This window comes from Furipterus horrens, unplaced genomic scaffold (assembly GCF_987537825.1).
Source record: "Furipterus horrens unplaced genomic scaffold, mFurHor1.1.pri manual_scaffold_6, whole genome shotgun sequence".
Taxonomy (NCBI): Eukaryota; Metazoa; Chordata; class Mammalia; order Chiroptera; family Furipteridae; genus Furipterus; species Furipterus horrens.
The window spans coordinates 73,485,176-73,512,959 of record NW_028327176.1 but is presented as its reverse complement, the minus strand read 5'-3'; the positions used below and the strand labels follow the sequence as shown (position 1 = coordinate 73,512,959).

The following is a 27,784-nucleotide window of genomic DNA, read 5'->3' as shown; positions in this document are numbered from 1 at the left end:
AGCCCAAACGCCGCTTCCGGGTCCTCACGCGAGGACCCTGCCAGGCTGTCCGCAGCGGCGCCGGACTTATTCCACCCCGCTGCAAGTCGGAACGCTCTCCCATTCCGCTCCGCACAGCGGTGCGGCCGACTGACGTCGGGAATTCGGCTGCGGGGAGCCGAGGTGCGCTGTCCGACGAGCTGCAGTACCGCCAGGCGGTGGGGAGGGCTGCCTGGAAGAGGCGTCGTTGGGGCTCCAACATGGCGGCGGCAGTTCGCGCGGCAGGCTGCTTCCCTGCGTGGTGTGGCGCGACGGCGGGTGAGAGCCGGGGCGCCTAGTAGGGACTGATAGTCGGGCGGGGGGCTTTCCCAGGCGGAGAAACGCGGGAAGCCGCGCGCAGACCCCGGCCGCTCACTCCGGGCTCCGTCCTGCTCTGATCCGCTGTGTGACCTTGCGCGCGCCCAAGCCTTACGGGTTGCAGGGTCCACCTGTCAAGTGAGGGAAGACTGGGGCCAGGAGCCGCAGGCAAGCGCCCTCCTGATGGGCGCGGCCCACGGTTATTGCGGTGATGTCGTTGCGGGCTTTCAGCTGGGTGGGGGCCGGCAAAGCCTGAGAGAGAGGGCCGCGCTGCAGCTTGAGTCGCATGGGGTTAGTGTCAGTCGCGTTAGATCCCGGCTTGTCAGTGCCATTGTTAAATACAGGGATGTTCTGAATGTCGGTACTTTTGCTGTCGCTCCCCACCCCGTTGGCTGTTTGCAGCTGTCCTCCAGCAGTACTTGCGGGTTCTTAATTTCTCGCATCCTTGCCGACGTTTGTTGTCAGTCGTTTTGATTATCGTCATCTGAGTGAGTGTAAAGTGGTATCACTGGTTTTGATTTGCATTTCTCTGATGGCTAGTGAGCATCTTTTCTTATTGCTTAATGGCCATTTGTATACGGTCATCAGAGAAATGTCTGTTTAAATCTTTGCCCATTTTAAAATTGGGCTGTCTTTTTATTAGTGAATTATAAGAGTCTTATATTTTCTAGGTATAAGTTCCTTGTCAGATACGTGATTTGCAAAAAATGTATCCCATTCTGTATTGTTTTTATATTTTCTTGAGTGTTTTTTGAAGCATAAGTTTTAAATTTCGAGTCTGATTTATCTTTTTTTGTTTTTGTTGCGTATGCTATTTGTGTTATATCTAAGAAACTATTGCTAAATCCAAGGTCATGATGATTTACCCTTGCATTTTCTTATGAGTTTTTTTCCTGAGTACCTTTAGGTCTTTGATTCATTTTGAATTAATTTTTATGTATGATGTGGAGTAGGGCTCTGATTTCATTCTTTTGCATGTGGATAGTCATTTGTCCCAGCACCATTTCTTGCCTTAGCACCCTTTTCCATAGTCAGTTGCCCACTAATGCTGTTGTAGCCTGTGGTGAAGCACTGAACTCTGAAATGGTACCCAGTACAGCGGCAGCCAGCACTCCCGAGGGGAGAGGGGAGCAGCATGCGGGGCATGCAGGGCGGGCACGGTGGGAATGGGGTGTGGGGCTTCACCAAGAAGTGCTGGTTCAGAGAGACCAGAGAACATGCAGAGACACACAGAAGGCTGCAGGAGCAGAGCGTGCTCAGCGCTGACTGTGAGTCTCATGTGGCCAAAGGGAGGGTGCAGGCAGTGAGGCTGAGCCCTGCAGGCTCTGCTGAGGAGTCAGCCTTGTTCTATAGGCAAGTGATACACTGGGGCTGTGAGAGACCAGGCCTGTTATTTTAGAAAGGCCTGCCAGCAGGTGGTGAGTTACAGGGGCGCAGACCAGAAGCAGGGAGACCTAGTATGGAATTGTTGTTAGTTACCACGTGGCTGAGGGATGATGACAGCTGCATAGGCAGTGAGATCATAGGAGGATTCGGCCCACAGGTGGGTCAGTTTTTGAGGAGAATTTATAGGGCTTGGTAACTGGTTGGATGTGAGAATCAAGATGTGATGTGATGTCTCTTGGGCAAGTGGTCATGGAGCCCAGAAATTACTCGTTTACTTGTCTTGGTTCTTTTATTCTATAGATATTAATATTAACGTTAATATGGGTTTTACTGTTCTTAAAGTTCCTCGTCATGTAAAAATGTATCTTAACTTGTTTTTTTTTTAACTTACAGGTCACTTATGGTCCAGTCAGCTTTACATAAAAACCTTTCCAGCAGCTTCTACTTTGGCACTGAAGACTGTTCTCAATAATGGTAAGATTCATTTATCCAGCTATCTTCTCTTATAAGATCTAATGTAAGAGTACTTTATGTAGTTTTTAGAAATGTAAGTGAACAATGCACATTCTTTATAATTGACATGTGTAGCGTCTAAAGAATATTATTTATGATTACAGTTGTTATAGTTCAAGGCTTTAAAAATAGCTACAGTTTGCTTCCTTTGTCTCTCTAACCGCTTTCCTGAGCCTATTTCTTCTCCTGGCTCACTTCTTACCCCTGTGACTTTCTAAATAAACTTTCTCTTATAATTTGAAAAAAAATAGCTACAACATATCGAGTAGTTACTGTGTGTCAGACTTATAACATTTAATCTTGGGTAATTCTCACAAGCAGTGTTTATGTGGAAGTTGTTACTCCCATTTTAGTTGATGAGATAACACTGAGAAGCTGAGCAACTTGTACAAGGTCACATAGCCAGTAAATGGCAGGGCTGGGTCCTGAGTTGTCTGGATGCTGTGATGTCTCTTCCACACATAGTTTTTGTCGAGGCCTCTGCTCCTGGCCTGATGTGGTGCAAGACTTTCTCTCTAGTCACACTCCAGAAAGAGAAGAAGCTAAGCTTTGCTGAGCCCATGTTGTACCTGTGGTCAGTTTAATCCTACCTTTTCCACATGGACTGTGAATTGAAATCTCATTGTGTCCTTGAGTTTGTGGATGTGTGCTGGGCCTTACGTTTATTGTTATTCCCTTTCATTGTTAACCTCACCTGTCGAGATGCCGGTATGCTTTGCTTGAGAGGTCCAGCAGAGGAATCTGGTGGGCCTGGGCTCTTCCCTGTATCATTCCATTTGTTGTTGCATGAGTCATTCATTCATGAATTGCTTACTTTGTCCTTTACTATGAGCCAGGCCATGTCCCCAGCCTACACTGCTGGGAGGAAGGTCAGAGAGCAGCCCCTTGGCTGAGGGAGAGCCCTGCGGAAGGCTGAGTGCAGAGGAATGCTGAGTGGCGGAGGGACGCACAGCTCTCTGACCCCGCACTTTCTGCCTTTTCACACACAGGCAGGTGTCACCCCTCAGGCCCCCAGTTTCCACATCTATCAAATAGGGACATAGTCCCTGCTTTGAAGATTGTTGTGTTATTCTTGAAATATTTATTTCTACAGAATGCTAAAATGTTTCTATCTCATAGCCAGTTCCCTTTCCTACTTACTCCTTCCTGTCTTTCTTCTTGTCAGATAATTTCAATTTTTTCAGCTTTCATCTGGTTATATTTCTAAATAGATTGTGTATATTGGTTTTGCCTCTACTAACATTGTTATGCTAATTTTTAGTCTATTAAATTTGTTGGGATGATGTTGGTTAATAAGATTGTATAGGTTTCAAGTGTACATTTCTATGATACATGATATGTATATTGCCTTATGTGCTCACCACCCAAAGTCACGCTAACTGAAGAGGTCTTACGCCTCCATCTCTGCTTTTCCCTACCTAGTTGTATGCACAATTTTGATGGAATCTATGGAAGTGTTTTCATTATTAAGGTTTTATGTATATTATTACCACAGCTGAGCTAGTTAGTGTTCTGTCATTACATTTCCTTCAACATTTTCTTTCTCCTACAGTTAATAATTGCCTTGATTTTAAAAAGTTGCTCTGTTTTCTTTGTACCTACTCTGATGTTTGCAGCAGATTGGTTAGAAACATAGCCATAATCTTTCAAAAATCTCAAGTGTCACCAGTTAATCAGCTTGATTTAATAGTAGAAGCCTAGTTAAAAGGAAGAAATTCTTCATGGTGAAAACTACTAGACAATGAAATGAAACCTTCAGGGACAGACCCTGTGTCTCGGAAGAGGTCCGCCCCATGGGGGCTTCCTGGGCTTGGCCCTCCATGGGCTTCGCGGTGGTTGTTTCCTGAGATAGGGACATCATTGTTTGAAATTAAAAAGAAGTCAAAGGATCAGAACAAAAGTGATCAGTGATTGTCTGGATAATTATCTGTAACTGACCTTCAGAATGTGACTTAGCAGGAGCTGCTGCCATCTTCTGTTTTAAAAATCACAAGTTAAGTAAATTAGTTGTAGCACTTGTATATTAAGGGGTTATTTCTAAACTAAAATTGAATTCTTTCAACTTTTGACAATTAGACCTTTTCAGGCTAAATACGTTATTGTGAATAGCATTTTGCTCTTATTGAAAAAACATTAAAGAATTCTAAATCTGATGGTAGTGATTTTTACACTTGAACTATATCAGGTAAATCAGATCGCAGTACTAAATGGTGCAAGGTAAAATTCATGTGCAGTTGATATTTTATTGTAGCCTGAGAGCACAAGAAAAGCTAAAATGTGTCCAACAGAATGGGGTTTAGAATGATTCTTGAAGCCCTAAATTTATTTAAAATGAAAAGCCATTATTTCCTATTTTTATTGAGTAATTCACTAAGCAAGCTATCCCATCATGTCATGTTGTAAAGTACAAAGAACCTGCTAACTCTCAAACCAGAGTAGGAAATAATTAGCAGCAAAGAACAAATGTAATTAAATCTCGAAGTAGGGAGTCTCTGAGTAAGAGTCAACAGTATTAGAATACCTACAAGTCAGGAAGTGATATTTCCACAGCTCAATGCAAATACATCTGAGATCGAAGCGGAAAATTATTCAGCACCAAACACCAGGAAATGAGAAAATGTAGCTAGACAGCTCAGCAAACAATTTAGGAAATTACTACCCTCAATTAATTTAGTTAATCGCGTTAGATTGTAACTCTGGAGTGTCCAAGCATGGAGAAACAGAGGAGGAAGTGGGGAAGCCGTCCGTGGGGGCTACTTGCGATAGTCTAAAACCAGCTTGTTTTCTGTTTGGGTGTACATGCCTTTGCTGTGCACCCAGCTCTGCAGACCTGGGAATAAACAAAGCTTCATCTACTGCTGAAGTCCTGTGTCCCGGTGTTTTTTATTGTGAGCGTTTCTCACAATGTGAGCCAGCTTCCACCTTCATGCCTTTGAGTAATTCATTTGGGATTGAAATTGGTGTTTTAAATCTCATCTACTAACATGTCTAATGACTTTTGGCAAATCCCTAACCGTGTAGGCCTAAGTTTCTTGTGAAATGAAGGAGGTGGATGAAATGATTTTTAGTTATTATTAAAGGAGATTATTCCTGTATTTTTTCAATGTCTATTTAAAATGGAAATATTTTGACAGTTTATTGCAGTCATAGGATAAATTTTCCACATATGCTCAAGCAAATTGTTTTCTGTTGCCACTAAGATCCTTTCTCGTGTTTGGCCCTCAGTGGGATGAAGCAGTTGTTCTGTATTCTTCTCTGTAACTTCAAACTGGAGAACAGCTACTGTCACTCTTTGGCTTCCTCTTGGCGCAGCCCAGTACCCTTAAATAACCTTTTTCCTCTACTTCGCTGTTAGTTGCTAGGTTCCCCACTGAAATGCAAAGGCTCAAGCATATGCACTTTCTCTAATCAACATTTCCATTTCCTTGAGTCCACTGATTCTTCTTACCCCTCACAGGACACCACCATCCATGGCATTGAGGAAATGACTGCCTCTAAGAAATGGCTGTTTCAAAACACTTTTTAAAGTGATACATGTATGTTTAAAAAATTCCAAAAAAAAAAAAAAAAAAGAAAACCCCAAAAGCCAGTCCCTCATCTCCAACTTCAAATGTATCTGTTTTCTTCCCAAAGGCAACCACTGTTACCTTCCTATGTATGCTTCCTGGAGTCAGTCTGTTCATACCCCACTCCTTATTTTTTAAACAAGAGGGGCAGAATGCTCTACGCATTGTTTTGCACCAGGTCTTTGTTTTCCCAATGTGTCTTTCCATTGTCTGGTTGCACAGAACAGAGGGCGCCATTTGCTGGGAGTGGATAGTGCAATGCATGGGGTCCTGTCCTGGAGCACAGCAGCCCTGCTGCTGCTTTAGACAGCTCCAGCCATTATGTGGATGAACTGTAGTTTCTCTAACTGTAATGGCCATTTTGGTTATCAGTCCAAAGTTTAGTTTTAGTTTTAAAAGAAACATTGTCCTTAAAATGTGATTCTTAAAAGTTCAGAGTTTTAATGACTTATTTTTATTAGAAACAGTTAATTATTTGGTGCTGGCTATGTTTCTTCACAGCCATGGAGAGTCTAACTCAAAGTTTTATTCCATCTACCTACAGGCCTTTTGTCATCTCCAGGAACCAGAGACAATTGTCATTTCAGCAGCTTGACCGGTGCGCTACAGACACAATGCTGGATTTCTTCTCCCAGCAACTCGATGGGCCAACAGTATAGATCCTATAGTTTCTTCACTAAATGTACGTAGACTGGCCACAAGCTTCCCATTTCATGAGACAAGAAAATAAAAGGTGTTTATATCTTAGTATTTCTGATTTGTCTCAAATGAATTAACACTTCAGTGATTAGCATGTGATGTACTATTAAAATAAAAACGTTTCTTCATGTACCTTGTAGAATGATCTCACATGCCACCAGTTGTAGTATTTGTATTATACTTTGGGGACCACTGGTTTACTTTAATGGCCTTATTTGGAGTATCTGAGGCTGATTTAGATACACACTAAGAATATACTCAGAGTTTGTTATCAGTTCTGCTTTAGTTGAGATATGACATTTAATCAGGAAAAGTTCATTTTAAGTAGACATTTTGTTAATACTACTCTACTCCTACTTGTGGTGGAATTTGAAAGAATCCAGTCTGAACTGAAATAAAATGAGATTAAAGTTACAACTAAGCATTAGGCAAATTTTTAAAAAGTAGAATTATAAAACCGGTTTATTTAAAACTATTTAGTAAATATAGAAAATCAAAAAAAGAAAAGCACCTATAACCTTCTGCCCTGAAATCCTGAGTTTGCCATTTTTTCCTGCAGCAACATATTATACATTTTCCACGTTAGTTCAAGGACTCCTCCAGTGCGGTGTTATGATGGTTGAGTGTTTCTCTGCATGGGTTTAGTTCACTGTGATGTGTAGGTCTCATATAACCAGGTCATTTGTGTAGCAATGCAAGAAAGAGGACCAGATGGTAAGGACATGACAAGTAGCATAGGCGTCAGGGTGCCTGCAGACTGGGGTGCAAAGAAAGAGGAGAGGTGGATGGAGTTGGAGTCTCTTGGTGTGCTCCTAGCCCCAAGTGTTCCTAGGAGTCGACTTTGTACTTTAGGGGCCATATCAGACTTGGAGGCCTTGGGAATTTTTGAGCCTTTCTTTTTCCTGCCCTAAAAGGCCTATCTCTTAACTCCTGTTGTTCTAGAGGTGCCTCTTGCCGTCTTAGGCCCCGTCCCTACACTGTTGTCCCACCAGCCTCTTGACTGCATTAACCTATGGGACCCTGTACCCTTATGAGTTTATTGCTCCCAAGTCGTACTGAGATTAGCTTCAAGGGGAAGAACTCAATTGGAACTAGCATGGGGCTAGTTTTTGCTGTTTCAGTAGAAAATACTTAATTTTCCAAATCTCCAAGAAGTAAAAAACAAAAAAACACTTTCAAAATTCATTAAGATTTCCTAAGAATACTTAATGTTTTACTTTACATAATTATGGTAGTTAACAGAAGTATATATTAACCTACCTATGCCCTTTCCAAAAAATGCTGGAAAGAGTTGACATAGTGGTAAGTCTGTTCTAAATGGCGTTTTAGGTTAATTAGAATCTTAAACCAGTATATTCTGATATTAAAATAATAAAAATCTATGTCAAAACAACCTAATTCAACTTGCAACCATTAAAAAATTATGTTTGTGCCCTGGCCAGGTGGCTCAGTTGGTTGGAGCCTTGTCTCATACACAAACGGTTGCAGGTTCAATTCCTGGTCAGGCCACATACCCAGGGACCTAGGTTGCAGGTTTGATCCCTGGTTGGGGTGTGTACAGGAGACAACCAATCGATATTTCTCTCTTATTGATGTTTCTTCCTTTTGCTTTAAAACAAAAATCAACATATCTTTGGGTGAGGATTAAAAATTTTTTTTAAATTATACTAAGAATATGAAGTAAGACTCACAATGTAATAAGTAAAAAATACAGGATACAAAATTGTACACATTATAATTTCAGTTTTGTCTAAACATGTATGCAAGCGTGAATAGAAGAGACTATACATACTGATCTAATGGTGATGGGGTTATGGTTGCTTTTATATTCTTCACACTGTATATTTTCAAGATTGAAAAAACAACTTTCTGTTATAATTAAAAAGATTAAAACCATTTTAAGTAGCATGATGCCATTTAAAAGTTGACATATGACTTGTTTTTTTCCAATGTAGTCAGAAATTTTAGTTTCCGCTTATGTAAAAAAATGAACTAAACATTTTGGTTTCCTACATTTTTGTCTAAATACCAAGTTCTTATTAAATAAAATCCATTTTAGTCTTTTTTTATATGTTGTATTGATTATGTTGTTACAGTTGTCCCAATTTCTTTTCCCTCTGCTCCCCTCCACCCAGTGACCTCCCTCCCTCCAGTTGTCCCCCTTTTAGTCCATGTCCATTGGTTGTGCATATAGTTCTTCTCAACATCTTCTTGTCTACTCCACTCCCTCCTACTATGCTTCTTAACTCCTGTACCATCTCCCTCCCTTTCCCCCTTTCCTTCTCCCTGGTGACCTCCCCCCATAATGTTCCCCACACTTATATTCTTTTCCCACTCTCGTTGCCTGCTTAGTTTGCCTTTGTTTCAATTCCCTAGTTTCTGTTGTTAGTTGTTGTGATACAGTTTTTATTTTAATGTTCATAGTTTTGATCCTCTTTCTCCTAAACAAGTCCCTTTAACATCTCATATAATAGTGGTTTAGATCTGATGAACACCTTCAGTTTTACTTTGTCCTGGAAGCACTTTCTCTGCCCTTCTATTCTGAATGACAGCTTCACTGGAAAGAGTAATCATGGTTGTAGGTTTTTGATTTTCATTACTTGGAATATTTCTTGCCAGTCCCTTCTTGCCTGCAGAGTTTCTTTTGAGAAATCAGCTGGGAGTCTTATTGGGACCTCTTTGTACATAATACTCTTCTTCTCTCTTGCTGCTTTTAAGATTCTCTTTATCCTTAATTTTTGACATTTTGATTATAATGTGTCTTGGTGTGGTTCTCCCTGGGTCCAGTTTTTTTGGAACTTTGTGCTTCTTGGACCTATAAGTCTTATTTCCTTCCCCAAGTTAGGGAAGTTCTGCTTCATTATTTTTTCACATAACTTTTCAATTTCTAGTTCTTTTTCACCTTCTGGCAACCCTATGATTCGGATGTTGGCCCGCTTATAGCTGTCCCATTGGTTTCTGAGCCTCTCCTCATTTTCCTCACTTTTTGTTTCCTCTTTCTGCACTGGTTCACTGTTTGGTCCTTCCCGATTAGTTGACTTGATCCCTGGTTTTCTCTCCCTCACCACCAGTGTTGTATGTGTTTTCATTCATTTCAGCAGGACTAGCTTTCATTCCTTCCCTGTCTTGTTTAAGATCTGCTGTTAGGTCTGTAAGCTTTCTTATAACCAAAGCTCTGAACTGTGTCTCAGAAAGGTTTCCTATCTGCTGAGCTGTTAGATTAGATATTTGCTGTCTGGTCAGCTGCGTGATTGGGATCTCTATCGTGATCTGTGCCATCCTGACAGCTTTGTGTTTCCTTTGCTTCCTGGGCAGGGCTGTCACACCCCCTGTGCTATTGGGGGCGACCCTTCTCACCACTTTGTGACGTTTTGTGTGGGGTGGGGGTCCAAGATGGATTCCTGCCGTTCACTCTCCACTGAGAGACTGAAAGCCTCCTCCTTCGTCCCCACCTCCTCTGGGCCTCACAGTCTGAGGCGATGGGGTTCTTCCTTCCCTGGTGTTGGAATCGCAAGCTGATGGGTTTGGTCTGCAACTGGGGGTGCTCCCCAGGCACTTCTCATCTCCCCTTAAATACGGGTGTCTGTGCTTACTGCTGTCCCACTGCCGTCGCTTGCAGCTGCCGCCGCCAGCATAGCTTGACCTCTCTGCCCCAGTTTCACCCCTCCTACCTGTCTGGACGAGCACCACTTGTTTATAACTTCATACGTTGGACTTTCATGCAGCTTTATTTTCCGGAACTTCTGGTTATTTCTGGTTTTGTGGTAGTTGTATTCCTTCTTAGTAACTGAGGGAGACAGAGCGTGTCAGTCTAGACCTCCACCTTGGCTGGACGTTCCCATTTTAGTCTTTATGAATAATTTTCTTATTTTGATTCTAAGTGATGAAAATATCTAATCAATTGACCTCTTAATATGATCCCATTAGAAATGCTCTCATTGTGAACTTTCAGGTTCAGATGGCATTTGTAGGTACCATAATTTTATTTTATTTTTTTAAGTGTATTTTATCATCTTGTTACAGTATCCCAATTTCTTTTCCATTTGCTCTCCTCAGCCCAGTACCTCCCTTCTTTTCAGCAATCCCACCCCCTTTAGTTCATGTTCATGGGTCGTGCATATAAGCTTTTGGGCTTCACCCTTTCCTATATTATTAGTATCTTCTCACTGTCTATTTTGTACCAACCAATTATGCATCTTAATCCCTGCTCCATTTTCCCATTTCTCCGCTTTCCCTTTCCTAGCTGACAACCCTCCAAATGATACCAATACCTATGATTCTGTTCCTGTTCTGGTTTACTTAGTTGGATTTTTTTTTATTTTTTAGATTCAGTTGTTGATAGTTTGAGTTTGTTGTCATTTTAATGTTCATAGTTTTGATCTTCTTTTTCTTAAATAAGTCCCTTTAACATTTCATGGAATAATGGCTTGGTGATAATAAACTCCTTTAGCTTTACCTTGTCTGGGAAGCACTTCCATCTGCCCTTCCATTCTAAATGATAGCTTTGCTGGATAGAGTAATCCTGGTTGTAGGTCCTTGCTTTTCATCACATTGAATACTTCTTGTCAGTCCCTTCTTGCCTGCAAAGTTTCTTATGAGAAATCAGCTGATAATGTTATAGACACCCGTGTGTAGGTAACTCTCTGCTTTTCTCTTGCTGCTTTTAAAATTCTCTATCTTGAAACTTTGGCATCTTAATGATGATGTGTCTTGGTGTGATCCTCTTTGGGTCTAGCTTGTTTGGGACTCTCTGTGCTTCTTGGACTTGTGTGTCTATTTCTTTTGCCAAATTTGGGAAGCTTTCCTTCATTATATTTTCTCATAAGCTTTCGATGTCTTGCTCTCCTTCTTCTCCTTCTGGCACCCCTATGATTCAGGTGTTGGCACATTTAAGGTTGTCCCAGAGTTTCCTAATCCTCTCCTTATTTTTTCAATTCTTATTTCCTCTTTCTGTGCTGCCGCCGCTACCACCACACCATGTCCACTCTGCCCCGGCTCCAACCCTCCTTCCTGTGTGGATGACTATTTCTTCTTGATATCTTTGCTTGTTGGACTTTCATGCAGCTTTGTTTTCTGGAACTTTTGGTTGTCTCTAGTTTTGAGATAGTTGTATTCCTTCTTAGATGTGGAGGGAGATGCACCGAGTCTGTCTAGGGTACCATAATTTTTAAGCAGTCAGGAAAGAAAATCAAATCTTTAGAGTTTCGCCTGAGGTTGGTAATTTTTTTTTTTTAAGATTTTATTTTTTAGAGAGACGTAAAGGGAGGGAGAAAGAGGAAGAGAGAAACATCAATGTGTGAAAGAATCAGTAGGTTGCCTCTTGCACGCCCCAACCAGGCACCTGGCCCATAACCCAGGCATGTGCTCTGGTCTGTAATCAAATGGCGACCTTTCAGTTTGTAGGACAAGGCCCAACCCACTGAGCCACACCGGTCAGGACTGAGGTTGGTAATTTTATTTTGAACCTGTGGTTCTTTAAAGTGAATCAATGTTATCCTAAAGTTTGAGCTCAACCTAAACCCTTTGCTCTGATCAGGGATATACAAAGCAGCATGTGACATGGAATCTCACTTTTTGACCTTTAGTTATGAAGAACAGCTATAATCATATGTCTGTATTTTGAAAAATGGTATGCTGTGCAGGTAAAAACATTTAACACTATTATAAATCCAAAACATTTTTCCCTTTCCATGTTGTCTACCCTGAAGGTCAAGGTAAGGCCTTTTATGAAGCAAGCAGGTAGAACTTTTAAACCCTAAGGGCCCATAAGAGAAGGAGAATGAAGATGCTCACTTGTTTTCTAGAATATGTTTAGTACTTCAGGCATGCAGCTATATATGTAGGTTAGATTTTTGACTAGTACAGCATTTGTTGTGTGGCTCTTGATTCTTAATTAAATAAATTGATAATTGAACAATCTGTGGCTATAAAATCAGTTGGTGATACTGTGAAAGGCTGGAAGTCCTTAGGAAGAGAGAATTTAAATCAAACAAATGGTGTGGCTACACCAGTGAAATTCAGAAGTAAAGAATCTGAACATTCCACAAGCACAAAGGGGAAAATACTGATTCAGAAGTATGGTAGAAAAATATTTGGGGATCCCAGAAATTCACAAGTGGAAATAAATCAGCAGTGTCATAGTCTATACATAAGTAAAAGACAAGCATGATTTTTTTTTTTTTTTAATAGAGAGGAAGGAAGGGAGAGAGTGAGAAACATCTATATGAGAAACATTGATTGGTTGCCTCCGTATGTGCCCTGACTGGGGATCGAACCTGCAACTTTGGTGTATGAGATGACATTCCAAACAACTGAGCCCCAGCCAGGGCAAGATAAGCATGATTTAAGAAACACACACACTCACATGCAAGTATTAACTATCAGGCCCCTACTTACTCATTCTTTCATGTGGATTGATTAGACTTTAATCAGAGTTGAAGATAAATTTGGGCATTTGATTTTGAAGAATACACAGAGATGTTTAGGGCATTCACAGAAGAATAGAGCAAAAAAATCCAAATTATTAACATTCATGGGTTCAGATTGACATATTGATTTTTATTTGGACTAAAAAACCTCTATTTAAGAAGGGTTATAATGGAGGCAAGAGGGCAGGGAAGAGACCTGTAACATAGCTGATTAAATGGGAAACACATCTGGTGAGTGGGATTGATTTATTTGTGTGTGTGTGTTGTGAGTGGGATATAAATGTCGGTTGTCTTTTTGTGGAGGAAGGCCATATTTAAAAGTTGCAGAATCGTCTTCTCTTGGGCTTTCCAAATGTAACCATGTGATAATGTGCAAAGAGTGATTTAATTTTGCTTTCATTGCTGCAGTGTTGCAAGTGAAACTGGCACCTTCTGGCTTGTTTTATTCAATGGGAGACCATGTATCGTTGCTTAAAAATTTTAAGACAAATAAATAAAAAGTTTCATTACAGTGACAGCAGATGAGCTATGGAAAGGTGCTTTAGCAGAGACTGGTGCTGGAGCAAGAAAAGGAAGAGGCAAGAGAACTAAGAAAAAAAGAAGAAAGGATTTGAACAGGGGTCAGATCATCGGTGAAGGTAAACTTACCTAAAAAATAGCTGATGTACTCCCCTCGTCCCCAAATTTTATAGATATTTTTACAATTTAGATGCGTTAAAACATGTCTCTTGAAGGGCATTACGATCTGCTGCTTACTTATTGCCCCGGGATAATGGGGAAGAAACATTTCGTAGAAAGGGATTCAGTCATTCCTTCAACAACAAAGTGCCAATGTGGCATCTGCTTTGATGGTTCCCATCCTCAGCTTCTGATTCAGGATAAGAAATGGAATAACTGGAGAGTTGGCAAACTGCCTCTGCACAGGGCTAGTCATTAGTCTCAGCTTTGTGAGCCATTCGTGTCTGCTGTTGGGGCACAGAAACAGTCCTGGACAACACACAGCTTGTTCCAGACAAGCGGTGGGTGGGATTCAGCCCATGGCCCTTAGTTTGCCAACCAGAGGAACACATGATTATTCATTCTTGTGTTTTTTGAAGAATTAAAAATAGTATGGTGTACTTAAATTGGCATTTTGTACTGTGGTTGCCAACAAACTATTGTTGATAGTAATAGCCTTTTAGGCATGAAAAAAGTACCTTCACTGTTCTTCTAGTTACTTACTTCCACTTTGATGTTTTTTTCTGACTTACCTTGCATTTTATTTTTTAACATTTAAAAAATTATAACCATCATATATGTATAGTTCTCAGTAAAAAATTTAGACTGTAGGAGAAACCTAAGTCCTCCTGGTGCCCTTTCGATAACCCCATTTCCCAGTTGCTACCCCCAAGAAAACCACTGATCACCTTTTGGTGCGTTTCCTTCTGACTTTTTTTAATGCTTTTATATACATAAAAACTCTAGAAGAAGTATAAATATATATATGTGTATACACACACACACGTTTTCTTTTAAAAATAATTAAATTATATCATGTGCTACATAGTGTTTTATAATTTACCTTTTTCACTCAACAAGAGGCCTTGGGAATTGTTCCACATCAGAGCCTATAGAACTACTTCATTATTTCAATTTAGTGTAGATTTCATAGGTTGGATATGCCATGGTTTGTTTAACCACCCCAGTAGTGCTGGGCTTGTAGCACATTGTTTCCATCCTTTGCCTTTACAACTCACACTTCACTGGACATCCTTGTCCAAGTACCCATATGCCTCCTACCTGCGTGGGAGTATTTCTTTAGGCAATACCATGAAGTGGGATTAATAGTTATTAAGGTAGGTACATAAGAAATGTTAATACATGTGCCAGGTGCGCCCTGCCAAGTGACTGTTAGTTTAAGCACCTACAAGGAGTGTCATCTGTACACCCATTGCCTCGCATTTTAACACTCAAGAAATGAATGCTTTAAAAAATTTTTTATTCATATATGCTTTTAAACCTTCAGGGCGTAGTGGCTTCCTGTGGCCTGGTCTGAATGTCCCTCTTATGAGGGATGGAGCTGTGCAGACCATTGGCCAAAGAAGCAAGGAAGAGCAGGAGAAGGTGGAAGCTGACATGATCCAGCAGAGAGAAGAGTGGGACCGGAAGAGGAAGATGAAGATTAAGCGGGAGCGAGGCTGGAGTGGAAACTCATGGGGAGGTGTCAGTCTTGGCCCCCCCGACCCTGGTCCCAATGGAGGTAGCAGAGTCCTGGTTTTGTTTACCTTTGTGACAGTACTTATAGTTCTAGAATTCCTTAATATGATTTTATTTACTTACCTGTTTAGATTGTCCCCCCCACAAAAGGATTTGAACATCGTTGAAATAACTTTATATTATTATCCAGCTCTATTTTATGGAACATTAGAGTCCTGTAACCAAGAAGTATTCCACAAACAGGATGCAAGCCCTGGGTTCTGACATTGTTATTGTATGGCTTCTCAGAGCCTTAAATGTGGTGGTGTGCATTATGGAGCTGCGCAGGCATTTTCCCAAACACAACAGGTCGTGAGGTGCCTGTGGAGCAGCATGGCGTGGGAGTGCTGTTTCCCTAACAGAGGATAGACCAGAGAGTTGTCATGAAGCCTCATAAAGGCACACATGGAAGAAAAATTGGTAACACTTACCACTCCAGATTATTAAACAAAGTTCCCTGCACTCCCCCCACCCCGTGTATGTAGATGTAAAAGTCATCTCGAAAATTCAGTATTGAGGTGGAGATGAAGAAATAGATAAGGAGTGTGTCTGCTTTCTTAAGTTTGGCTTAAAGAGAAGAGCAGAAATTGAGATGGAGAGACTGGTGAACCTTCTTAGAACTGAATAAAATGTTTCAGGTGGGAGGTGAAAGATATGGGAGGGAGAGGGGGGAAAAAAGATCAACTAAGTCCCTAATGGGGGCCCAGATTCAGAGTGGAGATAAGTGGGTTAACGCATGACAGATTCGGGAGAGCCTGTATTATTGGTAGTGGAAATGTGTGTGGGACAGGGTGTGTGAAAGATGTCTGTCTGGAGTCTTCAGCTAGACTGTGAGGATGAGGGGGCCATCTGCTGAAGGGAGGATTGGGGGCACTGATGAGCATGGCCACCAGAATATTTTGATGAAAAGTTGGGCATCTGGGACTGGCTTCCAGTGGAGTGGGAATTGAACAGTTTGGAAGAAAGAAGACCATGAGTTGATAGTCGTTAAAGCTGGCTAATGAATACATAAACTGTCATTCTGCTATCCTATCTTTGTATATGATTGAAATTTTCTGTAGTAAACAGTTAAAAGAACACAGTATTTGAGGCTGTGTGGTGAATGGAGAGAGGCCTGAGTAAAGGGACGCAAAAGGCTGACAGGTGGCAGGGAGCACTTGATTGAGTTAGAGACCGTGAATATTTAGGGGCCCACGTGTGTGCTGTGCTTTGACTTCTCTCCAGCAGCACCCAGCAGGCCAGGTGTGGCCGGACAGCTGCACGGATTCAGGCCTGGACAGTATGGTGGAGAGAAAAGGGAGAGGCAGTCGAGGATATTCACAGGATCTGGTGGAAAAGATGGACTGTGGTGTGTTGGCTGAGTTGGAGAGGCTGTGAAGACCAGAGAGGGTGGGAGGGAAGGGAAAACAGTGGTCAAGAGTCAGGTGCTGGGCGGCTCCCAGAGCCATCGCTCGGGGAGTCACTGAGTGAGAAGGCTGGAGGGGTAGGAGGAAGCAGGCAGGGAGGTGGAGGCCCAGTTTATGCATTTAACGGAGCAGTCTGGTGAGGGTGGAGGACCAGGGCATGGCCTGGGGAGCGGCACCAAAAGAGCCGAGTTCTTTCTCACATAAACATTGATGATTGTGCCTGTGTTGAAAATGCTTTTGTGCATTGATTGTATAGACATGTATCTGTATGCCTGTTTCTTTTTTTTCTACAGAAACATATGATGATTTTGATACCAGGATTCTTGAGGTAGGCATGCTGAATTCAGTACCCAGTTAGGCCTTTGGAGGAGTTGGGAAAGTTGGGGCAGGTGGAGTGGAGATAGGGCAAGAGGACTGTGAGGAAAAGCCTTGATGTGTGACATTTCCTAAGACACAGAGCTGATTTGGGTAATAAAATAATGAAACTTGAGTTTTAGTTACTTGATATTGATTCTCCTGACTTGCCCTTTTGGGGGGCTACCAGTTGAGGCCTAATGACAAGGCAACTTTGATGATGTTGATAACAGAATTTGGTGATTACATTTAGATTTTCCTCCTTCCTAAAGCTAAAGTAGCATTCACAGTCTGTCCTTAAATTATGAACCAGCTGTATCTGGAATCAGTTCAGGGAGCAGAGACTATAAGAGCCATGGGGCAGGAGTGGAAAGCATGGATCTGCTATGAATATACAGCTCCTGATGGGAAATCACCCAGCAGCCCCTTGAGACTGAAGCTATGTCAGGTAAATTTCAGTCACCTTTCAGGGCAGTCCCTGAAATAGTCATCTTTCCTTAGAGCTGGTGCTGCAGTCTTGGTCAGTGTTAACTGCCACATGGAGTAATCATTTATTGAATTTGTGACTGAATTTATATATTGTTTCTTTAATACCAGTTGTATTACAGAAGTTAAAATATGTTTCCAAGTATTTTATGTGTTTGGGTCCCACTGTATACCTTTTGGAAGTTAATTCCTTTGAAGAATTCTTGTATTTGTGAGTGATTTCCTGTAAGATGATCCACAGGAGTGGACTCGAGCTCGCTTTTCCTTTAACCTCATTTTATGGGAAAGGGGCTGCTATGTAAGCATTTTAGTTAACAGTTTCATGGTTCCTGGCTTTTTATATATACAAAAAAAAGCAGGTTTTCCTGCAGTTCATAATAAGCAAGTATTTCCAAATTTTCTGTTTTCTGGCAATCCTAATCCTTAGTGTAGAGATCCAGTTTTATGCTAATTATCTATATACTGCATTTTATTACTTCTAGATATACATTTTTTCATACTTCAACATCTCTGATATTGGGATGTGTCTTATAGCCACCAGTTATGAACTATGTCAAAGTTTAAGCAGCAAACTTTTCCTTTGTATACATTCATTAAAGTGAGGTGTGTTAAGTTGTGCAGTTTCAGATACTTTTAAGTTACCTCAGTTGAACTGCTAAAACCCTAAGAAATAGGAAGAGAGAGTCTTATTTCCAGTTTACTCCTGAAGGAACTGTCTAGAGAGTGGTTTCCTGTGGAGGAAGTTTGCGCTTGTGCTCATGGATGGGGATGACGTGTCTTCACCATGAATGTGCATGCGTGTGTGTATGCACACATGTGTAAGGAGGCCACTGCAGTTCCCTGCTTCAGAATTTTCTTAAGGTGAAATATTTATGAACTATTTTGTCTTTTAGGTAAGAAATGTTTTCAATATGACGGCAAAAGAAGGAAGAAAGAGATCCGTCCGTGTCCTGGTCGTTGTGGGGAATGGCAGAGGAGCCGCAGGTGAATGGGCTGTGGTGATGCTGGTTGGTGGTGCAGGTGGTGGAGGTGGGGATAGCTGTGGCCTGTTCTTGGATTTGGGTCTTTGAGTTCATGCTGCTGACCAGACTTTTTCTACCAATGAATGAAATCTTTTAGGGTTTGAGCTCACAGACCTTGTGATCAACCCATGAAATCCCTTGGAATAGAAAGAAAAGATCTTCCCACATCTGCTCTTCTCTGTGAGGACCAGTGGATATTTTAAAAGGCTTAAGACACTATTGTGTTATGTATAATAGGGGAAAATGAGGAGGAAAGAAACCACTACATGTTCAATAGTAGGGACATAGTTACAAAAAGAATGCAGCCATACATCATAATCTGTAACCACGAAAGAGTTATGGGAACTTACTAAGAATGCTACATTATAAAAAACAACCTCATATAAGAACAAATGTAATTCCAATTTTTTAAAAAGTATGTTTATATGCAAAGGAAAGACTGGAAGTATGTATACCAAGAAGGTTATTAACATTTAATGCCTAGGTTTACCACTATTTAAATTTTTTTTTTAATACTTTTCTGTAAGTTTTCATGGTGAATGTCTGTTTTTGAAATATGTACCTGATTGTGTAAAGGAAAGAAAACTGCCTATTAAACCACATTGACACTTTAAAACAAGTCATACATATGGATAGTATGTTGCCAAAGGAAATCAATCTTAAGTTATTTTTGTATCTTTCCAGAAGTCCTTTATTCATATATCTTTTTACAAACATTTGTACAAAGGTATCATAGTATATCCATAATTTTTTTTTACCTTTTATCACTTAGCATTACCCAAAGACCTTGCTGTATTAGCATAAACAGCTTCCCCCTCATTCTTTGTACTGATTGCATAGTGTTTCATTGTATGGGTAACTTTAATTTTTGTTACTTTTTCCTTATTGATAAACATTTCTTGTTTCCAATTCTGTAGTATTTATTGAAAAAGCATGGCTTATTGTATATGAATTCATTGAACTTTGGCAAGAATGTCAATAGAGGACATTTCTTGCACTGAAATTGCTGCCTCAAAGCTATATGTATTTTGAATGTTGATAAATATTGCCAGGACCCTCCCAAAAGGTTGCATCAGTTTTTGTTCATCAGTACCCTCACACCCTTGTCAGCACTAGATATAATCAAACTTTCCTAATTATCAATGTTCTAGTGAAACCTAGCTCTTTATTTTGATTTGCCCTTCCTTATCTGTGAGTTTGGACACCATTTTACATGTTTATCGGCCATTATTATTTCCTCTGAGATTTGTCAGTTCATTTGCTTTGCCCATTTTTCTGTTGGGTGATTATTCTTCTTATTGAGGATATAGCTCTTTGTAAGTTAAAAGGCATTGGCCCTTTGCTATCATATATTTTGACTTAGCTTTCTTTATTTTTCCCACACGTAAGTTTTAAGTCCACAGAAGTTTTAAACCTGTAGGTAGCAAGTGTATCAGTCCTTTTTTACTTCTGGTTTTGTGGTTTTATACTTAGAAAACTTTCATTTGAAGGTTGTAAATACATTCACTCATATTTTCCTCAAGGACTTGTATGGTTTAATTTGTTGTGTTTAAATTAAGAATTGGAATCCTTTTGTCCCAAGTACTCAGATGTCTTGTATCTCTCATAGAGTAATATTGTCTTATGTTACTTTCCTGTGTATAACTTTCACATACATTCTTCAGAATAATTAATTAGTGGTCACAGCAATCAGTGGAGGCATTTCTGGTAACTTGTGATAAGCCTCACTTCATGGGGTCAAGCATTCACACACTCAGGGATCATCGATTTTATCTTCTAGTTCATTGAAATCTGCATTGCATTTGAAAGTTCCAGTGAAATCATAGTTTTACTCTATATCCATGTATGTTTTCCCAACCTTTCTGTTTTTAAAAAAATATTCAAAACCATGTACCTTATTAATGTAGGGCATGGTTATTTTTTATTGAGTATATGTGGTTTCCTGTAGAGATTTATAAAAGGTAATGTTATAGATTTAATAGCTAATCAAATGTACTATTTCCAAAATGCCCCAAAACAGATAAGCAAATGTCTGTAGCCTCATGCTTTATCGTTTGTTTTGGATAGCAGGTTTTCTGTGGGCAGATGAAAAATGAAGTGCCATGAAATATTGTGGGAGCTGAAACTTGAAATGTGTTGAGAGACATTATGTGCTAAATGTATGCCCCTTTTCATATTTTGGCTTTTTCTTTTAAAGGTTTTGCCATTGGGAAAGCCACTGAACGGTCGGACGCTTTCAGAAAAGTGCGTACATTTTTTCTTTGTTGATAGTAAGAGATCAGTAGGCTCTGTGGTAGACACCATGAGACTCCCACACAATAATAAAATAACAGCTCTCCCCTGAGGCTTCCTGTCCGAGTTTCTATCTATCACAAAGAGCAGTTACCTGAAATACATGTGTTCTTTTGCATCATTTTCATCAGACTTGTGATTGTTACCAAAACTGTGAGACAGCTGGGAAAGTGTCTCCCACTCACAGGATGTTCTAGGACACTAAGGCATTATTGTTAATTTTTTCAGGTGTGATAGTGATATTATGGTTAAGATTTTTTTTAATTAAATCCTTTGCTTTGCTTTTATAAGTATGTATTGAAATTGTTGTATATGTTTGAAATTTTCCATAATAAAATATTCTGTGAAAGGTCTTTTTTGAAATCGGTGAGAAAATGTAAATTCCAACAAAAGATTTAAGAAAAATATTTTTCTTCTTTCAGGCAAAGAACAGAGCTGTTCACTATTTGCATTATATAGAACGATATGAAGACCATACAAGTGAGTGTTAATCTTTCCTTGTAAAATTTGCAGAGTTTTGCTTGTTCTTTATGTATGGCAGTATCTCTGTGGTAGCTTTGTTTTTCTCTACTTGTTGTTACATTCTTACAATAACCATATAAAATGTAGAAACAAACTTTCTTTTCTGAGGTGATGATGAACGAAATCAGACTTTGTCATTCGTCCTTGGCCGCTGTGTGGCTGCTTAGGGTCTTATGAGTTGCTCTGTGATATTTGCCAGGGCATTAACGCTACACACCTAATCCTGCTCATCTTTTTTATTCTCCAGTATTCCATGATATCTCTTTAACATTTAAAAGGACACATATCAAGATGAAGAAGCAACCCAGAGGTAACTAAAGAATTTTTAAGATAAAGCAGAGCAGTTATAGAGATTCTATCACATCCTTTATTTTGCTCCCTTTTACTCGAGCTCATTTTGAAAATGCCGAATGGAAAGCTAAGTTAGATTTTCAAGAAGGCTAAATGATTTTTATACCTAAGTGATTTTTGAAAGACTGCCCCAAATTTTAATTTAATTATAGAAGTTACCATTTTTAATCTTCTCTGTCTCCTAATCATGCTGTATTTTTTAGGTTTCTATTGATTATATAGTTTAACCTATTACCTGCGCATTGGGGTTAAACATTCTGATTTTGAAGCTAAAACAGTATGATATTATAGATAGCTCTCCCTAAAGTATGTTCCTGTGCATCCGTATTTCTGTGAGAAGATATTAATAGGTGTTACTTCAAAAAGAACCCAAGTAGGAAAACTGGATTAAGGAAAGTCAAAAGGATGTTTGTGTATCTTTGTGCGTCTCCCAGGTGGGCACTTAGAATGCAGCATTCCCAAGCTTACTTAACTGTGGGAAACTACTGTCTTGGCTGCAGGACAACACTGAATTCTTTACAGCACTACAAAGCATTTCCCATACAACACACACACTTGCACACACGAATTTAGCTTTTATTAAACAAATGTTTTTTTACATAGTCCCTACCTGGAAGTCTTCACAAAGTACATACAGAAAGCCCTCACATAACATTGTTCATATGTTCTGCAAAGCAGTTGCTACCATTGGTGGAGTGTCCCGTGTGGTCCAGGTCCTGGGCAGCGTACATTCCTTCCTTGAGTGCCCCATCATACCTGGGTCATCGAGCGAGTAGGGTCTGCCTCTGAGGACCTCCAAACAGCTGCCTCTCACTCCCTTGCATGTGCACCTCTCCAGGGGTGTGTGCATCTGTACATATCAGTATGTGTATGTGCCATACACACACAGACACATGTTCTGTGTGTAACTCCACACAGAACAAACCACCCCATTGTTAACCTGTCTTTAGCCACCCTCTAAAGCCCTCAGTTCTCAAATGATCTGGTATAGCTATAGAGTCCACAATTAGTTTTCTCTTTCAAATAGAAAGGACAGTTCTAGGTAAGACTGTGTTATGTGCTTATATTCAAATAAGTTTTTACATGCATATATTGAATCACCAAGAAAAATGCTGTGCCTTCAGGTGAGTGGGGAGGTTGCTGAGTTTCATGTCTGTCTAATCAGAATGTTAGCATCTAAAGTTGGGGCTTTTTTCTCTCACTCATTCCCACCTGCCTTTGCCAGGTACTGATCTAGGCTTTGGGGACAGGGCAGTAAAGAAACCATATCCAACTCTCATGGAGCCCACATTCTACTGAGGGGAACATCGGATACAGAGGTTCTGCTGAGGGCCTGAAATAGCAGCCAGGATGCCGGTTTGGGGGGATCTTGGCCTTGGGGAAGGAAGGGTGACACCTTCAGTCTCGTGGTTAAAGAAGGCCTCTCTGAGGAAGAGGTCTTTGAGTGAGACCTTGAAGGTGAGAAGTTAGCCGTATGGGGAGAACAGACAGGGAAACACCAAGTGGAGAGTCCTTGGAGGTGGAGCCAGAAGGGCAGAGTCTCTGTGTGAGGTCAATGAGATGTCAGGTCCTAGACAGCTTTGTGGGCTAGAGTTCTTTATTTTTATTTTAAATTCAGAGAACAATGGGAGGTGAGGGCTTGAAAGGGGAAGTGATGTGTTTGGTTTGTGTTTTTAAAGCTCTTCTTGAAGAAGGTATTAGTAGACATGAATAAGGCATGCGGTTGGAGGGAAGGCCAGCAAGGAGGTGAGAAGGACGGGCCAGAAGGACATCAGGGGAGAGTGTTACTAAAGCCAAAAGAGTCTCCAGGAGGAGAAAGTGGGCATCTCTGCTCAGTGCAACCAAACAGTCGTGGGGCGACATCAGATGTGTCCCCGGACCCTTATTTCTTAGCAGGGTGCCAAAGACTTTTAGGCAACTCAGTTAATCTTCATAACAACCTTGTTCTTTTTTCTTTTTCCTTTTCTTTTTTTTACACATGTGCTCAAGAAATTTATATAATTTATTTAATCTTCATAACATCTCATTAAAATAAGGTAGGGTCTTCAGGGGAATTAAGTAAGTTGTCAGGGTCACCCAGCTGGGAAGTGATGAAGCCAGACTGTGACCCAGAGTCTCCTAAACCCAGAGCCTGGAGCTCTGTGAAAGCCAGCAGGGTGACTGACCCTGACTTTTCCCTTTTCTAGGCTATGGTCTCCGCTGCCACCGGGCCATCATCACCATATGCCGTCTCATTGGCATCAAAGACATGTACGCCAAGGTCTCAGGGTCCCTCAACATGCTCAACCTCACCCGGGGCCTCTTCCATGGGCTCTCTCGCCAGGTAACCCTGCCTGGGTCTGATACAGAAGTTGTGGTTGGCATTTCAGTTGTGTGCATTGAGACCACCATGTCCTGGGGCCACCTGAGGACACAGGGGTGTATGCTGTCTAACCACATAGTTAATCCAACTGGAGAGTTAGTTCATGAAGATTAGCCTTTACAAAAGTACTTCATGGGTGTTTGAACTTCCAAAATTCAGTATTTTTAAGAGCCAGTAATTATAAAATTATTATGAAAAGAATATATGCTTGTTCTAAATCTCTAGCAGTACAGAAATTAAAATAAAAAGAGAAAATTTATTTCCTAATTTAGTCCTTTCAGCTTGGACTGGGGTGAAGCCCTTCAGCCCCCTCTCTACTCATGAGAGCTATCTTCAGTAGAAGCAGCTTTCGCGATACCTACACAGGTTGTTCAGATACCTGAGTTAGAAACCATAAGCACTAATATGCTGGGTTATTTCTTCACATAGATGGGAGCCCTGGGCTACTGCCCACCTGTCCCCTCAGCCCGGGTGGGCTCATAGTCACTCTGCTGCCAGTGGAGAGGAAGGTCTGACTGTCCCTTGAAAGGGTGGGTAGATCTTAGCAGAGCAGGAGGAGCAAAAAAGACCACCAGGTTCAAGAGACTCCTTCTTCTGGATTCCATTTATTGAGGATTTTGACAGGCTTCCTGACACTTAGAGAGTTTAATGGTTGTTTTTTACTAAAGTGACCTGTGTAATAATTGTAGTTCTCTCTGTTCAAAATAAGAAAATTAATTAAAAGAAAAAGCTTTGTATAAAAAGATCTTTTTTGAAGAGCTGTACGTGTGTGTTTGTACTATCCAAAATATCCTTCAAAAGTATGTGCTTCTAAATTTAAACTTATTGTTAAGAGGTTTGTTGGATGTAACTAAGATTGGTTTTTAGATAGGTCACATTTATAATCAAGTATACTCATTCAATTATGTGATATTTTTGTTTTATGTTAGTACTTTGAATCTTCTATTGTAATTACATTGTATCACACAAACCTTCTTAAATGCCATCAGCTATTTAAAAAGCTGCATTATTTAATGCGCTACTTGAGAAAAAGAAGCCACCAATTTAAGTAACATGCTATTGATTATAACACACTGATTTAAATTATTTTGTTCTTATGAAACAACTCACCTCTTCTCTAGTTTCAAACATGTATAGAATTAGAATACTACAAGGTGGACAGAGTCTGGAAACATGACATTGAACATATCAGGTATTTTAATAAACCATCTACTAAAGTTATTTGCCTATTTCCAGACTTCGGTGGCTATTTTCTTTTGTGAATCCCCTGGTGCTCTCATCTAATGTCGACAGGAAGCAGCAGCTTTGGTCAGTTTTGTTTCTCAATAACATCCACACCCAGCTCCAGTTATTTGCACCAAATCTCAGACATCATTTTATTTCATCCATAAATATGTATCTCTGAGAGAGAAGGAGTTTTAAGAACCCCGCAGTACTATTATTTTCTTACCTAAAGAATTAATAGGAATTTAGTATTATCACACTTCTCATCAGTGTTTGTAGAAATGTCCATTTGTTAGATTAAAAAATATTTTTATATAATTTGTTTGAATCAGATTATAGATAGGTCAGTACATTGTAAGTTTTTGCTATGTGTCACTTTTAATGTATAGGTTCCCTTTTTTTTTTGGTTTTGTTTTGTTGAGGAAACAAAGTTGTTCATCCTGTTGTTCCCCGGTCTGGTGCTGACTTCATGTCTGTGGATCCTTCACATCTTCTCTCTTTGTGTCCTATGAATTGGGAGCTAGACTGGGGCTTGATGAAATTCAGATTGATTTTGGGCACAACATAGCACGTGATTGGGAGGACTTGGAAGGCAGGAGACCAGAGGCCAAGGCCTTCCTCCATCCCAGCTGGAGAGGCAGGGCTAAGATTATTCCACCTACAGCCAGTCACCCCAGAATCAACTGAAAGGGTATTTTAAGCCCCTTAAGTGGTACAGTGCTGTCACTGCTGACTTCACCCTGGCTGAAGGCAGAGCCTGCTCTCTGAATTACAGTTGTGCCTCAGAGACTTAACTGCTGTTTTCCATTCGGTCTTGCCCAGGAAACCCACCAGCAGCTGGCTGATAAGAAGAGTCTCCATGTTGTAGAGTTCCGGGAGGAATGCGGCCCTCTGCCCATTGTGGTCGCCTCGCCCCAGGGGGCCTTGAGAAAGGATCCGGAGCCAGAAGATGAGGTTCCGGACACCAAACTGGACTGGGAGGAGGTGAGGGCAGCCCAGGGAATGAAGCGCTCCGTGTGGTCGAATTTAAAGAGAGCTGCCACCTGAGCTTCCCTCGGCCTCACCCGCCAGAGGTCAGTGGCTGGAGGAGACTCACTCTCACACCTTGAAAGAAGCCCAGGGTGGTGGTGGTGGTGGTGTTGTTTTAAGGAAAGAGCAACTTTAACTTCCTTATTTACCAATAATAAATAGAGTCTTAACTTACTGACTATGTGGTATATACCCGTCGCTGTGATAGGAACTTTACATAATATCTTAGTTCAAGACTACTCTAAATAATCATGTAAACTAGTAAAAATAAATGAATTAGGGAGATAGGGCTTACAGTCTGACGTAATCAAACGTAATATGCAGTCAAGTTGTAGTTAACTATAGTCAGCTTGAAAGTCGAGGAAAACAGGCAAACCTTGGTTTTTGGTTTTTGGTTTTTGTTTTTAATTTAATTAATTTATTTTTAGAGGGAGGGGAAGGAAGGGAGAAAGAGAAGGAGAGAAACATTGATCGATTCCTTCTCATATGCACCCTGACAATTCCAAACCCACAACCCAGGCATGTGCCCTGGCCGGGAATTGAACTGGCGACCTTTTGCTTTGTGGGGTGATACTCCAACTGACCCATGCCGGTCAGGTCTAAACCTTGTATTTTTTGACTCTAGAAATTTTATTTTTATTAAGCCTTTTGTATAGATATTTTAGTGCTTGCTCTGGGTATTACATTGTGCATGTATCACTTACACTAGTCTACTGATGTTGCCCTTTTTACCAGTCAAGTGTCATGTAAAAACCTTACCTCTCTTAAGTTCCTTTACCCTCTGTATTTCTGATTGTTTTTAAAAATCCTCTACCTACATTGAGAACCACATTAGACAGTGTTACACTTCCTGCTTTAAGCATGAGACATGATAAAGAAAACTCAAGAAGAAAGAAAGCCTGTCGTATTACCCATAGTTTTACTCTTTCAATTGCTCTTTCTTCCTTACTGATATTCCAAGAGTCGTTTTATCATTTTGAGTAGGAAAATCCCAGTTCTCCTGTGTTTCTCCTGTACTGTCACTGCTACCACACACAACACTTTGGACAGCAGCATGGTGTCCTACAATTAACTCAGTTCTGACACTGCCTGGATATAGCATCAGATCCCACAGGTTAAGGGCTCAGTCCCACAAGGCTGCCCTCCCTCCATTTCAAATGCCAAACCCAAATTGGGTTGTCGCCTGTGCTTCTGCTGGATGGTTGTAAATCGGGAGTTCCCACAGCTGTCCTCTTCGGGTTCCATTAATTTGCTAAGAGTGGCTCACAGAACTCAGGAGAAACAATTTACTTACATTTACCACTTTATTATAAAAGGCTGTGTTGAGATACAGATGAACATCCAGATGGGAGATGCTTAGTGTGAAGCATATAGGGAGGGGTGTGGAGCTTCCATGCCTCCCTGGGCATCACTTTCCCAGCATCTCCCCCTGTTCACCGACCCAGATAGAAGTTCTCCAGACTGAGGAAGTCTGCAGAGCGACCCACCAAATAAATACTCTTGTGTACAAAACACTGCATGCTTGTAAGGAAACTACTCAAGGCCAGGGAAAGACCTACCCAAAAAGATTAGG

The 27,784-nt window shown here is 40.7% G+C and overlaps 1 protein-coding gene across 2 annotated transcripts; it reads left to right on the top strand.

The window, feature by feature from the left end:
- Positions 1–20: 20 nt before the first annotated feature.
- MRPS5 (mitochondrial ribosomal protein S5) lies at positions 21–26,385 on the top strand. Of its 2 annotated transcripts, XM_090281773.1 has the most exons (12): positions 21–297; positions 2,116–2,196; positions 6,346–6,483; positions 13,441–13,566; positions 14,934–15,167; positions 16,863–16,897; positions 18,303–18,393; positions 20,629–20,675; positions 21,146–21,203; positions 21,493–21,555; positions 23,783–23,919; positions 26,005–26,385. In XM_090281773.1, exons 1-12 carry the CDS (start codon positions 240–242, stop codon positions 26,227–26,229), a joined length of 1,293 nt encoding a protein of 430 aa, XP_090137899.1. In that variant the 5' UTR covers positions 21–239; the 3' UTR covers positions 26,230–26,385. The 2 variants fall into 2 exon arrangements, with proteins under 2 accessions (XP_090137899.1, XP_090137900.1); XM_090281774.1 differs by lacking the exon at positions 21,493–21,555.
- Positions 26,386–27,784: the final 1,399 nt, after the last annotated feature.